The 24,357-nt window shown below is 38.8% G+C and overlaps 1 protein-coding gene across 1 annotated transcript; it reads right to left on the bottom strand.

Annotated features, from left to right (window-relative positions):
- Positions 1 to 4,108: 4,108 nt before the first annotated feature.
- Positions 4,109 to 23,136, bottom strand: nsfl1c (NSFL1 (p97) cofactor (p47)). The gene is made up of 9 exons (XM_057830524.1): positions 23,006 to 23,136; positions 19,865 to 19,965; positions 17,212 to 17,289; positions 8,014 to 8,179; positions 7,843 to 7,938; positions 5,695 to 5,804; positions 5,482 to 5,619; positions 5,148 to 5,318; positions 4,109 to 5,027 (listed from the first exon to the last, which is right to left on the bottom strand). The coding sequence occupies exons 1-9, from the start codon at positions 23,105 to 23,107 to the stop codon at positions 4,865 to 4,867; spliced, it is 1,125 nt and encodes a 374-aa protein (XP_057686507.1). The 5' UTR covers positions 23,108 to 23,136; the 3' UTR covers positions 4,109 to 4,864.
- Between the last annotated feature and the right edge of the window lie 1,221 nt (positions 23,137 to 24,357).

The following is a 24,357-nucleotide window of genomic DNA, read 5'->3' on the forward strand; positions in this document are numbered from 1 at the left end:
TATACATATATATATATATTTAAATATAACAACAATGCATATTCTAACTGAGGAAAAAGTTAGGACACCCTACGACCTAATAGCTAGTGTTATCCCCTTTGGCTGAAATAAGTTCAGTGAGACGCTTTTTGTAGCCATCTACCAGTCTTTGACGTCGGTCTGAAGAAAGTTTGCCCCACTCCTCAACGCAGAATACTTTCAGCTGTAAGATATTTGAGGGGTTTCTTGCATGTACAGCCCGTTTCAAGTCACCCCACAGTATCTCAATGGGATTAAAATCTGGGCTTTGACTCGGCCATTCCAGGACTTTCGTCCTTTTCAGCCAGTCCTTGGTGGATTTACTGGTATGTTTTGTGTCATTGTCATTTTCCTGGGTCCAGTTTCACCTCAGCTTTAATTTTTTCACAAATGAGCGCACATGTTCCTCAAGCACCCTCTGATGCACGAAAGAATTCATGGTGGATTCTAAGATGGTGAGCTGGCCAGGTCCTGCTTTAGCAAAGCATCCCCAAATCATGAGACTTCCACCTCCATGCTTCACAGTTGCTATGAGCTTCTTTTCTTGGGAAACTGTATTGGGTTTACGCCAGATATTTCCTCTGTTCTGGTGTCCAAATAATTAAATTTTTGATTCATCTGTCCAAAGAACATTATTCCAGAAGTCCTGGTCTTTGTCTACATTCACCCTGGCAAACTTCAGTCTGGCCTTGTTGTTCATGTTGTTCTTGGAGAGCTAAAGTTTCATCCTTGCACACCTCACATGAAGATTAAACTTGTCAAGTCTCTTTCTGATTGTAAAGGCATGAATTTTCACATCAACAGTAGCAAGACCCTGCTGTAGGTGCCGTGATGACATTTTAGGGTTTTTGGGAGACTTCTTTTAGCATCTTGCGGCCTGCTCTCGGGGTGAACTTGCTTTGGCGGCCAGACCTGGGCATGTTGGCAGTTGTTTTGAACGTCCTCCACTTGTAGACTGTTTTCCAGACAGTGGAATGGCTGATTTTATATTCTTTTGAGATCTTTTGAAATCCCTTACCAGACTCATGAGCGTCTACAATCTTCTTTCTGAAGGGCCTTTGATCTCACAATGGTATTTACACTCACTTCACTCACTGTTCAAAGTATTCTGCATTGAGGAGTGGGGCAAACTTTCTTTAGACCAATCTCAAAGACTGCTACATGTCTACAAAAAGCATCTCACTGAAGTTATTTCAGCCAAAGGGGGTAACACTAGCTATTAGGTGGTAGGGTGTCCTAACATTTTCCTCAGTTAGAATATGCATGTTGATAAATTTGGTTTAATGAGTAAAACAATGTTAAATTTTGTCGTTTAACTTCAATTAAATCCCTTTCTTTCCCAGAGATAAAGGAAAAATAGATCAGACATTAACGTGATCATTTCTTAATAAAGAACTGAATATTTAATGGAGTGTCCTAATTTTTCCACATGACTGTATAAATTTGCTCATTTTCATAAATGACACATTAAGCATTACATGCAGTTCTCTTAGTAAAACAAAAATAAAGTGAGATTGAAGACAATAAGGTTTTAAACAAAGGTTTTTTTTGTTTTTTTTTTATGCTGCAATACGGTCCAGAAATGCATTATCATATTTGGCAATATAGAGATAAGCAGGTGTACATTAGGTGATTTCTCACTCCCCGCAGGTCCGCATGCAATCAACAAAGTGATTAATGAAATAAGATACCGTAGCCTATCCATAATAAATTGGCAATAGATTTCATACCAATTTCACTTAATTGGACAACGTGATCCCTCACAGCATACTCTTGTGCCATAGTAGACTATAATAGTTGGGAATGACTTTGATTATTGGACAATTGATACCAGTGGATTAAACATTAGCACTATTCAGACTGCTAAATTGGACCAGTGACTTATGCCTCGCTGTGATATGCCTTTAAAAATGACAATGTATGTAGATTAAAGACATTTTTAGGGACATACCCAACCTCCATCAAGGTATCAGGCAAGGAGCCTGATGGAACTCAAAATTAGAAAGGTTTGTTGCCTACACATGACGTCTCTTGAGCTTCATGGTGGGCGTTTACATTCGCAACCAGTGGCTCATCAGTTACAATATCCTGTTTCATGTTTAATTTCAAGGTTTCTTTGTTTATCCTGAAAGCTGAGGACCCCCCACAGGATATGATGCTGTGTGTATTACGTAAATTGAAGAAAAAAAGGAAATTCAGAGGCTTTCGGATGATCTTTCTGAAGCAAAAAGTGAGCAAATGCAGCACAAATGAGGCCATGTTACATCATCTTAAAGCATAGAGGCACTTTTGTTGTAGTGGGAGGAGGTTAAAACACTAACCCAGTTTTGACAAACTACAACAGTTGCAAACAAATGCATTAGCTACACTATAAAGACATTTATAAACAACTAAAACCACCAAGTACTTTGGCAAACACGGGCATTTTAGGAGTGGAAGACGAAGTGGAAAATAAAAATAGCAACTTCAACAAGGGTGTCAGGTGAAAAAAACTTGGAGACTACCTACTCAGAGAATTATTAAAGCAGACCCCTTTTTTTCCTTTTAAAAAGCAACTCCATTACTGCCATTAGACCACATTGATTATTAAAGTGGTTGGATGGGCCAGGCCATTCAGACAAGGACAAAAGAAATTGTGAAATGTGCGTGGGGAAAGGTGTATAACACTTGCTGTACATTGATAGATTACTTGAAGTATACATATACTAGTACATATCCTACATATACATACTACAGGTAAATATTCACATCTGAAGGATAAAGAGATATGCTGTGAATTGTGGATAACTTAGGTAATTATAGAACCCTCAAGAGATGTGATGAGACACATTTCACTTCAAATAGAAATAGCACTTTTGGTACTGAGCACAAAATAGGTATTCTTATATATTTGTTCATTTTACTTGATATATTAATTTCTAGTCTTTTTTTTTTTTTTTTTTTTTTAAAGAGTGCAACTCTCAGCTTCTCTGAAGCAAAGGTAAAGCAGATAACTTAGCGTAGCTGCTAGTAAATTTCCATTTCTTGTGAGCCACTTCATGGGTTAACATGGGGGCCCTCCAACTCGTATTTGGAATAACAAAAACTTTATGCGTTGAAAGGTTGGGCTGAATCTTCTCAAAGGCACCTGAGCACTCAGGGGAATTCAGTCCTGGCTGGCCAGCTTTCAATTGGTCTTTTCTTAATGAATGTATTTATCTTAGGTGATTGTTGACTTTGTTTCTGGATATTGTGCCCTTTCCTGTTCATTAAGAGAATTAGGCCTTGTTCAGACTGGCAGCCAAAATCTGATTTTTAGCCCAGCCAAATTGAAACTGGAACAAAGCACAGAAATCTGATTTTTGCGAGACAGATTGAAGCTACATGCTGGAGGGAGGTAGTTTCATGTCAGATATGGACAAGAAGCAGTCTGAACAGCCCAGATGGGTTTTGACTGTCGTGACGTCATTCAATGCTGCCTGACGCCTTCCACCTGTCAGGTGTGTTAATAATGTGGCCTAGTCTGAACAGGCCCAGATCTGAGCTGAAAATAGTGTTAACAGTCAGCTCTGAATATCAGATTTGTGGAGGAATCTGATTGGGATCAGATATGCCTGCAGTTTGAACGCAGCCTTAAAAGAACCTTCATGAAGAGAAAGTCCAACTTTTTTCTTCAATCACCATTACCCTCTCTAATGGAGTTTGTCCTGTGCAGCTTGCAAAACAATATAATGTAATACATGCAATATCATCCTTATAGTATGTTAAACGAAAAAATGAAAAGGTTAACTTATTTTACCGTTGACAGCAAGAAGGGTTTCAGTTCCCATTAGCACAAATTACCTGTTCTCAATGATTCCTTTCAAACCAACTAAAAGTTGTTTAAAGATTTGGATTAAGCTGTAAAAAAACTACTTTTAGAGAAACAATCAGCCTATCCCACCAACTTTCCAAAAGATGGAAATGCAAAAGTGGTTCAAGGCTTGAAAGCTTTATAAACAAATATAAAACCAGTTGTAGATGTGTTTGCCTTAAAGCAGCAGCACTGTCAGGCAGTCAAGCAGGAAGTTGCACATTTCCCTGTGGTATTAACATTTTCCAGACAGACATATCGAGGTGGATCCAAAATACAGTATGGCATTTATTTCTATAATCACAATGAAAATTTCCAGATATCTCCAGGTATTTCCCAACAATGTGGGAAAACACAAGACCCTCGCATCTTGATACACAGAGCATAAAAATGGATATTTTTTCTCAGAGGTCCGAACATATTCCCATGTTGCCCCGGGATGCATAGATGTCCACCCTTCACAGCTACTACCCAGTGTTTAATATCCAGATTATGTTCTGTTGTTACTCAAATACTCAGGATGTATTAATAAAACAACTATTGGTGATAACACACAAAAACCCGCAGTCTCGCTGGAGGAATCTTGATACACTGTAAATTAAAAGAAGAGGGGAATGGGGACGGGTCATTACCAATTTGGAGAAAAAGGGACTTATAGGTGTGCTGGCTTGGGAGTCCTGGATTTGTGAGGCTAAAGATATTTGTCAGTTTACTCCAGATAAGCAATGGCAACCACAATAGAGGCCTTCCCATAGTATAGAACTAAAAGACTGAACTCTGCTACTTTACCATGGAGATGTCAAAACTGGAAAATCGGCAACATATCCTCTTCTGCTGTCAGCGTGGATGACACATCAATGCCAGGAATAATTAATTTTACAAAACAAAAACGAGAAATTAGAGGTCCAAACAAAAGTCTGTGTCTCATCCTCCTCAGGAATGGGAGGGGCAGCAGGTTTCAAGGGTCAGAAAGGTGACCGCCAGGGTTTTGGGCGGATGTCTTCGCTACAGCCCTCATTGTAGCTGCTGTACAATGACAGCATTGAGGAGGTTGGCCTGAAGCAGCGTCTGGCTCTCGTCCGCCAGCTCTTTGTTCGGGAAGGTGGTCATCAGAACGAACGCTCTGGCGGCCATGGTTGGCCGGGCCGTCACCACAAACTGCCGCAGGTCAGACACCCTGGTGGGTGCAGAAAAGGCCCGCTAACATCAGAACAAGTAGATCTGATGTCTTCAGGGTTAGGTAGCAATCACTTTTGACTACCCAAGAAGCGAAAGCCGTTTATGATTTCATTGATACCTGTGGGTGTGGTTGAATTTTTGAATCAACCTGCCGCCATCTGCCAGTCGAATCTGAATGTTCGTGATAGGCTGGGAGGTGTCCAGGCTCACAGAGGCACTGGCTTGGGCTTCGTTCGCAGCCTGGTCCTGCTGAGAGGTGGCAGGGGCTGAAACCAATTCTGGAGCGGCACTGGGAGAGGAAAATATGAGTGCATAAAACCATACACACCAAAATAAATTCAAACATATTCATTATTAATTAGCATATACCGGTAATAAATTATTTCACTAGTTTTGTCATTAATAAATAACAATTTTCAATATGAGTAAATGAAACAACAGATGCAGCTCACCTTCCTAGTTTTTGTCCCTCCCCTCCAAAGGCTCTGAAAGCTATTTTGGGTTTGCTGAAGTCCTCGTCCCTGTGGTCTTCCATGTCCAGGTTTACCTGGCCGCCCCGAGAACGTTGCCTCAGCTCTAAAGGAATCTCCCTATGGTATGACATCAAAGTCAGTCATAGGCACTGTATAGACTTGAACCAAAATGTCAACAAAGTTGATAATAACCCTCTGCGGATTGCCTCAAGGAAGTGAGCGTTGCCAGGATCATTGTAGTTTCGGAGTTCGCCATCATCCAGACTAAAACCGGTCTTCCAGAGTTTCAGTACCACATGCACCTAACATGCAAAAAAAGTACAGTTAGGAAGTAATGAAAACAAATGATCAATTACTTTTAACTAGGGTGGAGCTTTAACTTAATTATTAGCTTAATTATGATAACTTAGAATTATAAAATATACTTCGAATAACTGCTATCTTAAAGGGACTACACAGTGTTTGTCACTTTTTTTTTTTTTTTAACTCGCCACTGCCACCTCCGGCATAAAGCGTAACTGCAACCTGTGTTAAGCTTGTGCATGGCACACGATTGTACGAGCAGAAATAAAGTAATGAGCGTTTGCCCCATCAGATTAGTTCCAGAAACGTAAAAACAGCAAATGTGATTGTTTACTTTTAGTAGTAAGCAGTGTTCTTGATAACGGCGTTACGAATGGCATTATTCTTGTCAGTAGTGAGTAATCCAATTGATTACTTTTCCCATCTTTGTAACGCCGTTACCGTTACTGAGGATGTAAAGGCACGCGAATGATACGGGAGACACGGAGAGAGCAGAGCGGGAGGGCGGATGAGGGAAGGGGGTTGTGATACCTTTGCAAACGCGATGCTTGGTGGCTCGGAGAGTTAGCATATAGCATTCACGTTCTGGTGAGCATGAGCATTTAGTGTGGTGAGCGTCATCCTAAACTCTCAGGCAACTTTTTTTTTTTTTAAACATACAGTTTGTGGCGTTCAGGTGGGTAGAATTAATTGAAAAAAGTAGACCGTTTCCCTGTTGAGTATGCATTATCATCACCAAATGGGTGTTGTCCTTGAAGAGAGACAATATAATAATTTTTGTTTTTTATTACCAAAAAGAATCACTTGACCTGAATTTTTCTTACATGAGCTATCCAAACAGTCTGTGATTTTTTTTTTTTAAATCAAAACAACTACAGCAAATGTAGGAGAGGGACCATACATTCAGAGCCTCACAAAAATATTTATATATATATTTATATTTATATATTAGGGGTATTTATATTAGGGGTGTGATGGTACACACAAGTCACGGTTCAGTAAGTACCTCTAAACAAGGGTCACTGTTCGGTGCGGCTTCAGTACGACAGGAAAAACACAAAGGCTTTTTTTCTCACAGCATTTGAATGTTAAAGTTTGTATACCATTACACCCTCATATAGGTGAAATAAAAAATAAAAATAAATAAATAAATAAAAAACATAAAAAGTGACCTGTTTTTTTTTGTTTGTTTTTTTTTTTTTAATGAAAAAGAACGTTCAGTCAATTGTTATAAACATATTTGATGTGAAAGACATTATAGAATGGATAATGTAATAGCATGTAGAACATGAAAAGTAACGTCAGTTACTTTGCCAAGTAACTACTGACTCTTATATTGAGGTAAGTGAGTTACTACCTCAATTACTTTTTGGGAGAAGTAATTTGTAACTGTAGCCAATTACTTTTTCAAATTAAGATTAACAACACTGGTGGTCTTAAGTGGGTTAGAAAAGTGGGATAGAAAAGAGATTTGCCAAGTGGACACATAGCTGCTGCCGCGTGTTCACCCAGAATGGTTGATCTGAACCCTCTCTATTGAATGTCCGAAAAAGGGCTTTTTGGGACACAGTCACTCAGTTAATGTCAGGGCTCTGCGTGATCATCAAGGCATTAATGGAGCATGCATGGAATAGACAGTATTTTAAATTAACTCTAAAAATTCTGTATAGTCCCTTTAATGCTAATATAAAATGGAAGTCACCATTCAAGCACTAATGAAAATTTTAATCAATTTGGCTTATTCAACTCTCAAAACAGAACACTCACAAACGACCACAAATCTTGTCACAGTCAAGAAACACACACTCACAAGCATATGCTCTTTACATGGCAAAATATAGGTTAAATCAACCATCTACCGTTAAAAAAAAAAAAAATGACATCAAGAAAATGTTGGTTATTCCACTTGGAAAGTGCTGCCTCCTAGTGCTTATTGTGTGCACGCACACAAGGCAGTTCTGAACTACTGACTGGGCTATTAGAATAAAACTAAAATAAAAACTAAATAAAAAAAAAATCACTGTTGGTCCTACTCACATCCTGTAAAGCATTGGGATCGCGTCTCCCAGCAGAAACATATGTTGACTCCTCCTCGGTAGCTGCTCCCAGCCTGTAACCGCCTCCATCGAAGGCCTGAGAAAAAATGCAACCAAAAATATCAAAACAAGACATTTTAAGTAGTGTGGAATTCTTGTTTTCTTCATTTACTTTGGCTCTGCTGGATTCTCCTGCCCCCTTCCCACTGCGCTCCAAAGGCACAGCTCCGTGTTCTCTGGCCCCTTTGAATAGATCTTCGACAACATCATTAGGACTCTTCTTTTTAGGAGGCCCTACTATTTGCTGCCCACTGCGCTCTGATCCCCCTGCAAAGAACCTAGAGGGAGGCATACCAAGGTGGATATATTAGCTAACTAAAGGCTTAATTTGTCCACAAGACTCAATTTTTTTCTTTAGGGAAGCAGTTTTGCCAATAAACTATTTTACAATATATTCTACTATTTGTGCATACTATTTTTTATTTGTTTGTTTGTTTGTTTAAAGAGCAGTTCTGAATACAAAAGAAAAACGAGATAGTTCACTGATAACGAGGACCAATTTGTTTAATTTCTTATACATATTTCTTAGATACAATTCATTGGCCAACAATTTTCAACCAAAATGTGACTAAAAATGTGGTTTCGGTCATAAACATTTTTCATTGGAAATCACTACCGAAAACAGAAGATGCTTTGAAGAAAGCAAAACCTTTTGTAGCATGCACGTGCTGGCTTGGTGCAGCTAGCAGCCTTTAGGGGCAAAACACACGGGAGGCTACGAGCAATGGCGAAATGCAAAAATCATCGCCGTTGAGTGAAAGCCAACATATGGGGCGCGATGCGACTGGAGTGGCAACCAACAGCATCACGCATTGTCCACTGGTTGTGCGTCATCGTTTGTCTCTGATTGGCCTTGAATTTGGAGGGCATTTAAAAATGTCCGGTCTTTTCTGAGCACCAACAACTTCCCATACTGCTGTTTTTTTTATGTATGTCCTGAAAATCGTGCAGAGAGTTATCAAAGTATTTGTTGATTGCACGTACACTGCTAAAATCACACGCGCCTGCATGTTGTTTTTTACTGACAAGCAATGTTATACAATCATTAAAACCTGGAACTTGTAAAAAAAAAAAATCTTCTGGCGATATATCCCAATCCTTTATGTCACAATCCGAGTATCGATGCTTTTTTATGAGTATCGATATTTTAGATCCTTCTAATGTGCAGCGCCAACGCAGCACCAGCCACAATCCAACAAACTAGAGATGTCCAGGTCCGATCACTCTCCATCCTGCTGCTTTTCTTGGTCGGCAGTGCGCTCCAGATTGCTTGTCAAATTTAACGATGAATGACAGCTGTTGAGGCTTTGATGTTGCCAGAGAAGCGTGGGAGAGCTATACTTAAAAGATGGCGCATCGTTGCGCTTGTTTAAACACTTGCGCTAGTGTGAGTGGCAATTCATTGTGTGTAAGTAAGCAGCATGAGCAGATTTGAGTGGACTGACTCAATGAAGCATTTCATAAAGACAAGTATTTTTCTACGTTATTCTTGTATAAAAATAATTCAATGGGACAGGAACATGTTTAAAACTTTTTTCTTTTACAATTTTATTCGGTATTGGATCGGGACGCGGTATAAATGTGAAGTGTTTTAAATAGTTTTTGTTTCATTTTGCACAGGAACAGTTGTTGCAACAGTTCAGCACTTTTCTATGTATATAAAAAAATGTACAATGGCATCGAGTTTAAATGGAGATACATGCCTCTGTGTTTTTGTACATTTTAAAAGGTAATATGTTTCCATAGTAGCAGTATCGCAATACGGATCGGATCACCACACAGATATCTGTATATGGATCGGATTGCGACAAAAGCGGATCGTCCCAGCTCTACTTTTTACGCCATAGAGTTACACATTTAATTACCGTAATTTCTGGACTATTGGGCGCCCCTGATTACAAGCCTCACCCAGTACATTTTTAAAGGAAAAACCATTTGTACATACATAAGCCTCTCCTGCCTATAAGCCGCGTGTGCACACTTAGTAAAATGAGACATTGACAAAGAAATACAGTTTTCAAACGTTTAATAACACACCTTAACTTTTCGTTCCAAACAGCGCCGGCAAACACGGCAGTTATATAGCAGCGGCACGGAAGTTGCATAGCATCAGCATGGCGGTGCAGCACTAATTGTGCTCGTTAATAAAAACGTAAAAGTCTTTGTTAGCAATCTTCATCTTCCTCCTGTGCATTCAAACCATGAAAGTCTTCACCCTCAGTGTCGGATATGAAGACGCTCAGATGTATGGAGAGAGATTTGTCTCAAAAATATTCTCACAAATACATCCGCGATTCACACAAATATATTCGTGAGTTTCACATGTGTTTTTGTAATCCACAAATATATCCGTGAGTTTTACGTGTTTTTTTTATGTTGTGCGTGCACTCATCATGAATTATTGTTTGCAAACATTCGAATTGTATTTGTGAATCGGCGGCCGCGTACATTTCTTTTTGAGACAAACATAACAAGAAACGTTAAAATTTTCACACACAAGCGCATTCGCGATTCACACGTTTTTCAAATTCACAAATACGTCCGCGATTCTCACAAATACATTAGTCATTTTCACATGTTTTTCAGATCCACAAATACGTCCCTGTTTTCCACATGTAATTTTCAAATCCACACATACTTCCGCAAATTTCACGTGTTTTTTTTAATGATGTGCGTGCAATTATCATGACTTGACATTTTTTAAGTATTCAATTTTGCTTGTGACTTGTTGGAGCTGTGTTTTTTAACAGCGAACACGCGCATTTATTTTTGAGACAAACGTCACTCGATGTCTGACCAAGATTTTCTCACACACAACAAGCCGACAATTTTCACGTGTCTCAAAACACCTCCTTTTCCACCCGATAGGTGGCAGTATTGAGCGCATAGAAAGGTCAAAAGTACCCATCAAAAGAGATCACATACTGAAACCTAGCGGGTGACATAACACCGGGCAACAGATAAACAGGTGTTTTGGGACAGTTGGCCATTCGTTTTTCCTTCTAATATTGGAAAACAAGACCAATTTTTATGTGTGTTAACAAAAACAAAAAAAGAGAAATGAATCATCTCCCGTTTCCCAATTAAAAACCGCTAATTCAATAACGGAAACGAGCCTTAATCCATCTTTCAAAAAACAAACAAACAAAAAAAAAAAACCAAAAAGATGAAGAATCAAGAATACAAACCAAAAACAAAACAAAACAAACACAAATATGGCAGGGGGCATAAACATTTCAAAAATTACAAATCAGAGAAAAAAAAAAACAATGAATAATGCTGTAATCAATTATTCACAAAGTTTTTCACAAATATTGTTTTCCGCTTTTTAGATTAAAAAAAAAAAAAAAAACAGATTTATGTAGCACACACTCTCATTATGAAAGTGAATTATTTGATTTAAAAAAAAAAAAAAAAAAGATTTATGTAGCACACACTCTCATTATGAAAGTGAATTATTTGATTAAAAAAAAAAAAAAGAAAAACAGATTTATGTAGCACACACTCTCGTTATGAAAGTGAGATTTTTAAAAAATCTTGCCAAATATAAAATTGTGGAGGTAGAATTTCGATAGCAAAATGAGAAGATTAATAATAAAAACACTCATTCTTGCGATTCTTACAGAAACAAAAAATGACATTTTCCCATTTGAGTTTGAAGTCCACATGTAGGTTCCTGATGATGAACTTGCAAAGTTCTTTCCAAAACTTATTGGAAAAAGAGCAGGAACAAAAAAGGTGCTGAACTGTCTCTGGATGATTTCCACAGAAAAATAAAAGTTTGTCTCAATGTCCCGCTTGATGGATAATTTTGAAAGCGACTTCTTTGACCTTACTTGTCAACGGAAACATATTGGGGATAGTCCATACCTTAGACCAAATGATATGTCCAACATATTGATTCCAAAAAGACTTAAGATATGGTGTGGATCTAATCTCATTCTGAAATAGAGATCGAGTGTATCTATTCGAATTTTTGTAATGTAGTTAACATAATTTACCCACACTTGAATTTAGTATATTTGGAGGAGACACAGTTTGAAATGGCATGGTTACATTTCTGCACAGCATAATGAATCCTGAAGGAATCGCATCATAAACAATAGCATATTGCTGAGGTCTAACTGGTAACTGAAAATAATAAAAAAAACTCCGCGTAAGACTTCAGGTGCCCGTTGCAATTAAAAAGTTGTGACACAAAAATGATTTTCTTCTGCATCTTATTGTCCAAGAATAAACATTTGTTTTTGTAAAGAATTCAATAAGCCATGACCCGGAAGACGATGCCTTGTTGAAGAAGAACTTTTTCCGGGTCAAGGCTCATCTTAAAAGCGAACTTGTAGGAAAACAAATTTTGAAGGATATAGATACAGAAGGAAAAACAAACGGCCAAAAGGTACACGGACCGCCTTGATAGTTCTTGAAGTTTGGGAATCATACCTTTATAGACTAGTCTATGCGCTTTATAGTGCCACCTATCGGATGGAAACGGAGGTGTTTTGAGACACGTGAAAATTGTCGGCTTGTTGTGTGTGAGAAAATCTTGGTCAGGCATCGAGTGACGTTTGTCTCAAAAATAAATGCGCGTGTTCGCTGTTAAAAAACACAGCTCCAACAAGTCACAAGCAAAATTGAATACTTAAAAAATGTCAAGTCATGATAATTGCACGCACATCATTAAAAAAACACGTGAAATTTGCGGATATATTTGTGGATTACAAAAACACATGTGAAACTCACGAATATATTTGTGGATCTCGAAAATACATGTGAAAATCTTGGATATATTTGTGCATCTACAAAAAATATGTGTGAATCGCGGATGTATTTGTGAGAATATTTTTGAGACAAATCTCTCCCCATACAGATGCACTTCGCCACGCACGCACCTGTGGATTTGAAAATTACATGTGGAAAACGCGGACGTATTTGTGGATCTGAAAAACACATGTGAAAATGACTAATGTATTTGTGAGATTTGCGGACGTATTTGTGAATTTGAAAAACGTGTGAATCGCGAATGCGCTTGTGTGTGAAAATTTGAACGTTTCTTGTTATGTTTGTCTCAAAAAGAAATGCACGCGGCCGCCGATTCACAAATACAATTCGAATGTTTGCAAACAATAATTCATGATGAGTGCACGCACAACATAAAAAAAACACGTAAAACTCACGGATATATTTGTGGATTACAAAAACACATGTGAAACTCACGAATATATTTGTGGATCTCGAAAATACATGTGAAAATCTTGGATATATTTGTGCATCTACAAAAAATATGTGTGAATCGCGGATGTATTTGTGAGAATATTTTTGAGACAAATCTCTCCCCATACAGATGCACTTCGCCACGCACGCACCTACTCAGTCTGTCCTTCGCGTCGCCTTCAATGTCTCCCATAATGAGGCATATTCACTCCCAGCCTGTGCTGTCCTCCTTGCAGCAGACTGGCCCCTCAAAGCCCGTTGGTGATGGCGGACTCTTTCACAGCGCTTCACAGGCGGGGAGTCTTGGCAAACGTTCTCTCGCCGCTCGTCATCAAAGCGTCCCATACAACTCGGATGGCCAATTTAATTTCTTCTAGCATTTTCCATAATGCAGGTCTGCCAATTCTACTCATGCACAAAGACGAGGGTTCGCCACCTCTATTCATGCACAACGCACAAAGTTAAAGTGCTTGTGACACGAAAAAGCATGTTTATTTCATAATACACGCGGTATTTTATGCTCCTGAATGATATGGACCGCTTGGATGTGTGTGGAAGCGATCACTATATTTATTTAGTTTTTTGAATCCCGCGCCAGGAAAATGAGTGACTTCCGGCTTCGGTCTCGCATTGAGGAGGAGGGCGCTGTGACGTGTACGGTAGAAGACGTCCTCTTCACGCTACAGTGAGTGTACTGTTGTGTATGAGGAGGAAGGATTCAGCTGATTTTGCGGATTAATACTTTTATTTTTTGCATCACGCCAGCCAAACGGCTGCAGAAAAATCATTCTGTATGCGGGAGAGGCGTATGCGCCTTTTTGGAGTTTCAAAAGGTTCCCATTCACCGTGGATATTTACTGTGGGACCATTGGACTTACAAGGAAGTGAGTAAACATCTTGTTTTGTATTATGTCAAATACGAATACAGTGATTACAAAGTAAACACTATAAAATTCCTTTAAATAAAGGACTACTTACGTTTGATCATTGATAGGCATGTAAAAAGCTATCCTCACGCTCATTAGCAGTTAGCTGTTAGCACGTTAGCTACACAACAATTCCAGCCACCCTCCTCCAGGGAACGAACTGTAAATTGCTCTCCGCCGGGCGGTTTGCCGATCCGCAAAGAAACTCGACAACCGGGTCGTCATGTCAAATAATCCAGGCTAGTTATGTGTGATTTTCCACTTCGAAGACTTTGAAACATCCCTCGGTTCGGGTTAGCATGTCGGCTAGCTGTCACTCCTTCTGGCCTGTTTACATTCTCCGAAGCCGGGGAAGGGAAATGACATATGTCCGATTTAGCTGTCATAAAATATCGTTCGGCAGGTGTGACAGTAAAGGTAAAGTCGACTGTTTTGACCATTATGGAGTAATTTTGCCATGTCGTCTTGAATAAATGGATTTTTATTATTTTATATTCCATTTAGCACAAGTTATTTGTCATGACCATGCCATTTATTTAGCAATTGGGGAAAGTACTTGGGTAAAAAGAATATCCTGTAAAAATATTGAAGTAAAGAGACAGAAACAATGACATTTTGCCGCTCTCTTCGTCGCGTTTTCCTCATTGTGAATAGTTCCCCCTCGACGGGCTGACTGGTCCTTCTCAAGCCATTTATATAGCTATTGGGGAAAAATACTTGGATAAAAAGAATATCCTGTAAAAATATTGAAGTAAAGAGACAGAAACAATGACATTTTGCCACTCTCTTCGTCGCGTTTTCCTCATTGTGAATAGTTCCCCCTCGACGGGCTGACTGGTCCTTCTCAAGCCATTTATATAGCTATTGGGGAAAATACTTGGATAAAAAGAATATCCTGTAAAAATATTGGGAGTAGAGAGACTGAAACAATGACATTTTGCAGCTCTCTTGGTCTCGTTTTCCTCGTTCTGAACAATTCCCCCTCAATGGGCTGAATAGTAAAACCGATGAGCCTAGTCTACCGCTGACGTCATCCACCTGTTGGGGACGCTAAAGCCCTATAATTGTAGGCGTGGCTAACCGGCAGATTAAAAGACTAATTTCTCGTCATCTGCGCTTTGCTAAATTGTTGTATATGGTCGAATCGTCTCAAAATATGATTCTAATTCACATAATAATGCCATTTAAGACTTTTTTTCTGGTGTCGTATGCTCTTTAAACTACCGGTAGTAGTGCAAACTAGCGTCTTCCTCGACACATATATTCCACGTGTCTCACTCCCACATTCCATGCTCGAGCGCCCCTGGCGGCCTTCAGAAAAATACACAAATTGGCCGCATCATTGCACACGCCGCAGCACCCAAAATGAGAGAAAAAAGTAGCGGCTTGTAGTCCGGAAATTACGGTATGTGTTTAATCTTATTTCATGTGCATTATTGACATGTCATTACCAAATATTACCAAACATTTGTGTGATTCTATGCATTAAGAATAAGAGTGTGACCTCCCTGCAGTCTCTGCTTTAGAAACCTTTTTAATACCTTTGCCATTGTTAAAGGGTGCAATAACTAGTCTATTCAAAAATTTACAAAATCAGTTCAGACTCTAAATTGTCCGTAGGTATGAGTGTGTGCGTGAAGGGTTGTATGTCTCCTTGTGCCCTGCGACTGGCTGGCAACCAGTTCAGGGTGTCCCCTGCTTACTGCCAGCAGTTAGCTGGGATAGGCTCCAGCACCTCCGCAACCCTCATGAGGAAAAAGCGACATGAAAAATGAATGAATGAATGAGTTCAGATTCCACCTTAAACACCCTGAAGACGGTTTGGGAGTCGAATTTGGGAATGAGTATATATGAAGAGCTCTGGAGAGAAGTTGTACGTAGGACAGACAAATCTTCAATTTGTGCAAAACACAGCTTTACTTAGTGTATGATTCTACACACAGGGCTCAACATACCAAAGATTGGCTGACCAAATTATTTGATAGTTTCCTCCACTTGCGATTGATGTAAACAGGCTCCAGCTGATTATGTTCACATGTTCTGGTCATGGACTTCATTAACTTCATATTGGGCCGAAATTTTTGCTGTTTTATCAAAGATCACAGAGGTAGATATTGTTGCAAATGCCTTGAGTGCTTTGTTTGGTGTAGCGCCATCTGCACGTTCTTTACATCTTCTGAAGAGGGACCTCATTGCATTTTCAACCTTGTTGGCTAGGAGGCTAACTCTTTTGCGATGGAAATCTTCAGTCACACCTACGCATGGCTATTGGATCAAGGAGATGCTGTATTTTCTGAAATTGGAGAAAATTAACATTCTGTGGATCATTTGGGTCCTTTGAGAACCCTTGCAACCCTTTTTTGTCATATGTTAGAAGCAGAGATTGTCATTTTGATGTGGATTTTTAATCTATGCCTGGAAAATTTATTCTATATATGTACATATTTGTTTCTTGGTCGGTGTTCTTCTCCCCTTTGAAGGGGAACGATAAAAATATATGGTTTTGGAGATATGTGCCATGGGTATGGGGGGGCGGGGGGGGGGGGGGGGGTTGTTGTGTGTTTTTGTTGTAGTAGTTGTTGGTGCTTTCTTTTTTTTCGGTTTGGTTGTTTTGTTTGATATAAAAAAGGCTCAAATGCTGTAACCTCATTTGCTTGTACCACATGGAATCAATAAACAAAGTGTGACAATATCTCGATGCAGCGATATATCGAGATATTTTGCAACACGAGCTGAATATCATATATCAAATTTCAAACCAATCGATAATCTCTGTATCACGATATTGTGAGATAATCGTCATCGTGAGCCTTGTATCGCGTATCGTATCGTGATGTGCCCTGAGGTTCCCACTTCTAATTAAGAATTTTAAGAAATACAAATCTGTATAATACTTGGCATCACTGCGTTTTTATATGAATATAAAAATTATTTTGAACAATAATTGGTTTCAGTTTTCGGCCTCAGTTTTGTCATATTTTGTTTTGGGTTTTAGGCAAAATTTTTCATTTGGGTACATCTTGAAAATGTAAATTAGTTTATTCCTGCATTTTAGGCATTCACATGTATGTTTAGAGAAATTCTCTTTTTAATTTGCCTCATTACTCCTCCTGTTTTAAGTGTTTGGAGTCTAAGTTAACACAAAATTTATCATGCATCCTCAAATGACTGACCTCTGACCTTCCTCTTCATCACTCTCTTCTTCTGCCTCGTGCATCAAATCGCTGAATGATGTCACTCTATGCTGAGAGCTGGCAATAAGGAGAAACAAGGGGTCGTTAGGATTGGGCTACTGGGAGACTATGTGCATCTGTACAATCAAAGGCTTGATTTACACTCCAAGTTCACGTATCCTCACGTAACTCCAATGAAATGCTTGTATCCAACTCTTATGACTGTGTTTCTGAGCATTCATGTAGCCCATATAACTGATTTAACTTTGTTTACACTGACGTTTGAGCAGTCATGCATTTACAGTACAGGCCAAAGGACTAGACACAAGGGTTGTTTTTGTCACCAATGACAATAACGAAAATACTTCGTCAACGTACAATTTTTTCATGACGATGACGTTACGAGCTAAAAACGTGGCTTGGGAGACTAGAACATAACGAGATAAATGACGTTTTCATCTGGAAAGACCACGCGAGACAAAAATGTGACATCGTTTCTGTTATATGTTCACAATGCGTGGCATTTTCATCTTGTACTTGGAGTACGTCGGCTTGCATCGTAGCAGTGTTTGGATTGTGTCACTCATGTGAGATGTGCTGTGCCTCTCCTTCACTCTTCTCATTGGAGTTCAGAATGTGTATCAAGCTAGGCTGCACTCCATCTTGCTAGTTTGGAAACATGGTAGGATTAGTTTTCGTGTTTGGCAAGAGAGAATATGCAGTGTTACTTTAGCCCTTAAAGGTCTGTACGCAGTCATCATCATACACTAAACGTAACTCGTCGCGTTGATGACCGTCAAAATTATCGCGTTAACGGGCGGTAATTAATTTTTTAAATTAATCACGTTAAAATATTTGACGCAATTAACGCACATGCCCCGCTCAGATTAAAATGACAGCAGTGTAATGTCCGCTTGTTACTTGTTACCTGTTTTTTGTTGTTTGGCGCCCTCAGCTGGCGCTTGGGTCCATATGATTTTATGGGTTTGGGGAGTGAGCATGGTGTAATGACATCAACAATGGCGAGCTACTAGTTTATTTTTTGATTGAAAATTTTACAAATTTCGATAAAACGAAAACATTAAGAGGGGTTTTAATATAAAATTTCTATAACTTGTACTAACATTTATCTTTTAAGAACTACAAGTTTTTCTATCCATGGATCGCTTTAAGAGAATGTTAATAATGTTAATGCCATCTTGTTGATTTATTGTTATAATAAACAAATACAGTACTTATGTGCCGTATGTTGAATGTATATATCCGTCTTGTGTCTTATCTTTTCATTCCAACAATAATTTACAGAAAAATATGGCATATTTTATAGATGGTTTGAATTGCGATTAATTACGATTAATTAATTTTTCAGCTGTAATTAACTCGATTAAAAATTCTAATCCTTTGACAGCCCTAGTCGCGTAAGCATCAACTTTCACGCAGCGAGCATCCTCTTAAAACGCTCAGACAACTATTTTTTTAACATACAGCTCGTGACTTCTAGGTGGATTTTGTTGAAATGAATGTACTGCTTTTCCTGCTGAGCGTGTATTATCATCACAAAGTTGGCATCCTTGTAGACGCTTCAATATGAGCTTGTGCTTTATTTTTTGAAGAAAACTTTTGAATTTTACAGATGAAAACATTTTGAGTAACTGTCGACTAAAACTAGACAAAAATTGTATGACATTTCGTCAACTAAAACTAGAGATAGACGAACAGATTTTGAAATGACTAAAATATGAGTGAGACTAATAAGTATTTTCGTCCAAAAAACTAAGAAATTTTTAAAATAGCTGCCAAAAACAACACTGTTTGGACACAACTCTTTCAATGGAACACAAATGATGGTCCCAATCTCATTGATAAAGCAAGAAATTCCCCTGATTAATCCTGATAATAAAGGCATACCTGTGACGTGAAAACCATTTCAGGTGACTAGCAGTTCAAGCTCATCTAGAGAATGCTAAGAGTGTGCAAAAAAGTAATCAAAGTGTGGCTACTTTTAAGAAACTAGAATCAGTTATTTCCCCTTTTTTGCTATGTCCATAATTCCACAAGTTCATTCATAGTTTTGATACCTTCAGTGAGAATCTACAACATAAGTTGTAAATACTTATGAAAAAATAGATAACACACGATGGAGGTGTGTCCAAACTTTGGGCCTGTACTTCATGTCTCCCATTTGTACATAATGCTAGATTTTTTTTGTTATACTACCATTATGATGACACATAACCGAATCTCAAAGGTTGGACAAAATAATGGAAACACTTAAAAAAAAAAACTAATTTAATATGGTGGAGGTTCGCCTTTTGCTGCAATTACCGCCTCATTTATCAGAGTTATTGATTCAGAAAACTTGTGAATTGTTTCCAAAGGAATTTTAAGACATTTTTCAGTTAGAATACCCTCTAACTCTTTTTAGAGACGATGGCCGTGGAAATCGAAGTCTTAATTGAATCTCTGAAACTGACCATAAATGCTCAATCATGTTGAGGTCTGGGGATTGTCCATACGAAGTTCTCAACTTCATTAGAATGTTCCTCATTCCATTCTTTAACAATTATGTTCAATGATTATTATCCAAACAGTTAGGTGTTTCCATTATTTTGTCCAACCCCTGTATGTTCCAAAGAGAGTGTGGTAATGTAACCTTGGGCCAGTGGATCTGGACACTGAGGAGCCTCCGTCAGGTTGAGGCAATGATACAATGTCATCATCAGCTCCATCTTCATAGAAACTACCAAGTGCAAGCTGTAACAAAGCAGGAGGGATAGTAATCATTAGTAGTGAGTAGTATTGGTTATCCCAATCACATTACGTGACCAGAAATCGGGGCCAATCACACATTAATCGGCTGAAATTCTTTTTAAAATATTCCTCATTTTTAATTCATCCTCTGCCATTGATGGACCACCCCTAGAAGCGAAAAAATTTCAAATCCATTTGAACTTGGTTGGCTGGAATTTACAGGCAACACTGGCAGTCAATGAATTCATTTTTTGAATATACTGTATAACGAAACAGACAGGTTTTTGAACTGTTTCCTTAGTTTCAGTGGTCAATGTAAAAACAGTTCGGTTTTAGAGGAAATCTTGTTCGTCGATCACAGTCGATGGTAGCCAGTGAAAATAACACAATATGAAAATAATCAATTCTAAGGTATACAAGATATTACTGGACTGAAAAGCAATACCTTAATCAAATATGACACAATAAAAGTTTAGTCTTTGTGTGGTAGCGTGAAAAAGATATTCCCAACATAACCTCGACACAAAAAGAAGCGAAAAAAGAGCACTCTCAATGGTTATGTTGTGGTTTTATTGATTCAACACAGTAAGAGAATCACATTAATCATCAAAAGTTGTGAATGGTTTCAGGTAAAGCGTCGAATGCCATGGCAACATTTTTGGTTGCCGTCTCCATAAAAATATGTCTTAGATGAACAACAGTTTAACTCATTGGCTGCCATTTGTGATGAGCCACCCAAACCGTTTTAACTGGAAGAGGCTGGCAGTGAATAATCGCTGTCAGACTTCCCAGTCAAAATGGACTGGATGTCTATGGCACAGAAAGATGAGGATTCGAAGTCAGCCCTCACATCTTAAATGAATTGAACGTAGGAGTGGCAACCTCTTGGTACCTCACGATACGATACGATTTGCGATACAAAGCTCACAATAACGATGATCTGACGATATCGCGATACAACGATTATCGATACATTGGTCAGAAAATCATTCTAGGATATTCTACAAACAACTCATAGACAGAAAAACGGAAAAGCTTCTGTTGTGAATTGGAATGAGTTTATCATTAGTACACATCTAATCCATTTGAACTGGGAGGGTGGCAGCGAATGAACGAATGCTCATTTGCTGCCATCCCTCCCACTTCAAACGGATTGAATGCCTATGGCTGTCCGTGGCAGCCAATCAATGAGATAATTTTGGGCCATTTAAGGTCATTTACCTGTTGATTTTCAGTTACTTCCTGTTGATTTGGGGTTTTTTTATGGGTCACTTCCTATTTATTTTGAGTTACAGAAATGGAAGTGACCTGGGAATCACCCAAATGAATAGGCAGTGAGTCAAACTCAACAGGAAATGACCTGTAAATGCCCTAAAATGAACAGCAAGTGACCTGTAAATGCCCTGAAAATCGGACATAATGACTGAACGCTCTGGTTTCGAATGAACGAACGTTCCCAGTCTAAATGGATTGGGCATTAAGCACTGTCAATGCAGCCTTAGAGTTAAATGAGACACTATTATGGTGGAAGATTTTGGTAGCAACTTGTTGTTTCATTTTTATTTTTATTTTTTTTAGACATTGACACCTTTGTAAAACAATATTTCAATTCTTGGCAGAAGCATATCGATAAACTTTTGGGATACAAAGTATCACAATATATCACCATTTCGATATATTGTCACACCCCTAATTGAACGTCTATTATTGTAAATGGCAGCCAATGAGTCCATTTCTAAACGCATTTGCAATGTGAGGGGCAAACATGTAAACAGATTTAAATAAGCCCTAACACTGGCCCAATGTGTGAGTGACAAGTTGCACAGATAGCATAACTAACAGCGTTATTTTAAAAACTGTTATGTTGGGGAACTTTCACACCAAAAAAACTAAGACAACACATTTCCTTCTGAATTCATTAGAGGCAGATTTTGTCTGGGTACTAGCAAACACTGTACTCAAAATCAAGTGAGTCAGGTGCAGACCAAAAAAAAAAAAAAAAGATTTTGTGCCGTTCATAAGCCTTTTACAGGTGTTTTTGGATGTGGCAGCGTGACTTCCTTGTTCCTGTCAACGTGTCCTGTCCTCTTCAAACTCCGATCTCATGCTATATGCTGCATTTTATACCACCCTGAACATTCCAAAATCCAGAAACAAATTTTTTGGTGACCGCTCATTTGCAGTGCTCGGCCCCAGGTTGTGGAACACCCTTTATACTCACTTAAAACTCGTGGGCTCAGTGATGTACTCTTAAGTCACAGCTAAAAACTATTTTTTTCAAGCTAGCGTTGTACACTTCGGTATTGTCTGATCGTATTGATTGATTGATTTCTCTCTTCTATGTTTTATATTGATTTTTTGTTTGTTTGTTTGTTTTTGTTTTTATTATTACTAATAATGTGTTTGTTTTACTTTGTGAAGCACCTTGCGCTGCATTTGGCTGTTGAAAGATGCTATTTTAATGCGTCTTGATTGATGATATAGAGGCCACAGAAGTTTTGATTTGCCTATGAAGCAGGTATGATTGAAATTGAGCTCGAACTCTGCCTAGCAACAAGTAGCCGCACAAACTTGAATAGTTCGAACAAATCATACATTAAAGGACTCTCTCAGAGAGGAATACAAGTCACAGAATAAAAAAAAGCTTTGGATGTGCGAACGTGTGCACGACAACCGCAGCTTTGTGACATCACGTGAACTTTAAATACCGTCATCAAACAATCAAAATAACGATGAATTTGTCAGTAGCGTTGCAGGCCAACTCCAGCTACCCGCAAAGGAAAACAGTGCAAACTTTTACTGAGTAACTATATAAAATATATCATTTTGTGAGTCCGTGTGGAATGCATCTTTACTTACGATTTACTTTTCAACAGCCGCGGCGAAAATGACAGCAAAAGATTCGCGGCTATTGTCAGCGAGTGACTTGCATAAATGACCGGCAACACATGCTAACATTAGCCACTCAGCTAAGCAGGTAGCAGTCGTTGTTAACATCTCACAGATCATCGCAACACTGAACCTATATGGGTAAAAATCGTACCTCCAAATTCCAACCAGCGGACTCCAAGAAGAAGCGGGCCCTGTCCTCGTCAACATCAGTCACAGCTACAAACTCCTGCACAGACTTCTCTTGACTCGACATTTTGCTCTGCTCACTCGGCACTGCTTCCGCTTCCGGCCCAGAAACAAGAGACACAAATAAGTTCCTAGTTGGTTTCAACTCAAGCAATAACATGGGAACAGACCAAAAAAAATGACTGACACGCTGTATATTATTTATGGATTTCAAATGGCAAGTTCTCATAGCTTAGATCATTACAAGCGTTTTTTTTTTTTTTTTTTTTTTTTTTTTTAGTGTTTCTGTGCTGCAATCATACGTTTGACCACGAGATGGTGTTGTGTCCCTCACATAAAGGGAGACCATCATAATAACATTCACTATCCTGGTGATATTGGGTAAAGTTTTCAACTATCAATAATCGCGCCTCGGATGTGGCTTGTCTTGTGTCACGGACCGGCAATGTGTGGCACAAAAAATACAGTAAATATAAAATAACACGACTGGGCAAAAAACGAACATTAAGTGCAGGGAAAATGTAACTCACCATAGAAGCTGAATCAACCTTTTTTTTTTTTTTTTAAAGAAGGCCTTTCCTAAAACTTGACGGCAAATATCCTTGGTCACAGGGATAATGAGTTTTTCTCCAATCGTGAAATGTTTCGTAGGTTTATCAATATGGTTCGCCACGAGATATGATGCTCTCAGTGCTTTTAGCCACATATTACGCAGACTGGACTTGGTTGTAGGCTCCTCTTCTGGCTCAGCAGGTAGCCTATTGTATTGCCTATTGTCCCCCCAAAAAAGCTGTCCAAAGACGTCTGTTTTTCATTCATCTTTGCTAACGTGTGGGCTTACAATTTCCAAATCTGATGCACCTACGTCAGTATTGAGGACAAGACTAATCGACGGGAAGTACCCTGCCCACCATTGCTGAGGTGTGTCGCCCGCAGCACACAGCCTACAGCAGCTAATGTTATTGATATCAATGGCAATGAAAGATGACCATTCACTGCCAGCCGTCCCGGTAGAAATGGATATAACCATCAATGACCGCATGAGTGGACATTCAGCAGCTAAGCAAGCGAAGAACCACATTGACCAAATCAAAGCCAACATGTGAGCAGAGCTGCAGATTAGCATTAGCTAAAGGTCTTACCGGCATTAGCTTCTCGTAAAAATGTTATATCCTCCTAATGTTTGGCTAAGTTGCAGACGTGTGTTTATGTTCGGGCGCTTTCACACTGGCACTGTTTGGTCAATATTAAATGGATCAGAGTTCTTTTTCGCAGATAGTCCGCTTTGTTTTGTAAATCTGAATGTACATCCGAACT

Source organism: Corythoichthys intestinalis, chromosome 2 (assembly GCF_030265065.1).
Source record: "Corythoichthys intestinalis isolate RoL2023-P3 chromosome 2, ASM3026506v1, whole genome shotgun sequence".
Lineage (NCBI taxonomy): Eukaryota > Metazoa > Chordata > Actinopteri > Syngnathiformes > Syngnathidae > Corythoichthys > Corythoichthys intestinalis.

Coding starts and splice junctions, on each gene's coding strand:
- nsfl1c (XM_057830524.1), bottom strand. CDS start 23,107: ATGTCGAGTCAAGAGAAGTCTGTGCAGGAGTTTGTAGCTGTGACTGAT. Junction 8,180..17,211: donor GATGAAGAGGAAGGTCAGAG/GTCAGTCATTTG, acceptor GCCTCCCTCTAG/GTTCTTTGCAGGGGGATCAG. Junction 5,028..5,147: donor AAATTCAACCACACCCACAG/GTATCAATGAAA, acceptor TGCACCCACCAG/GGTGTCTGACCTGCGGCAGT.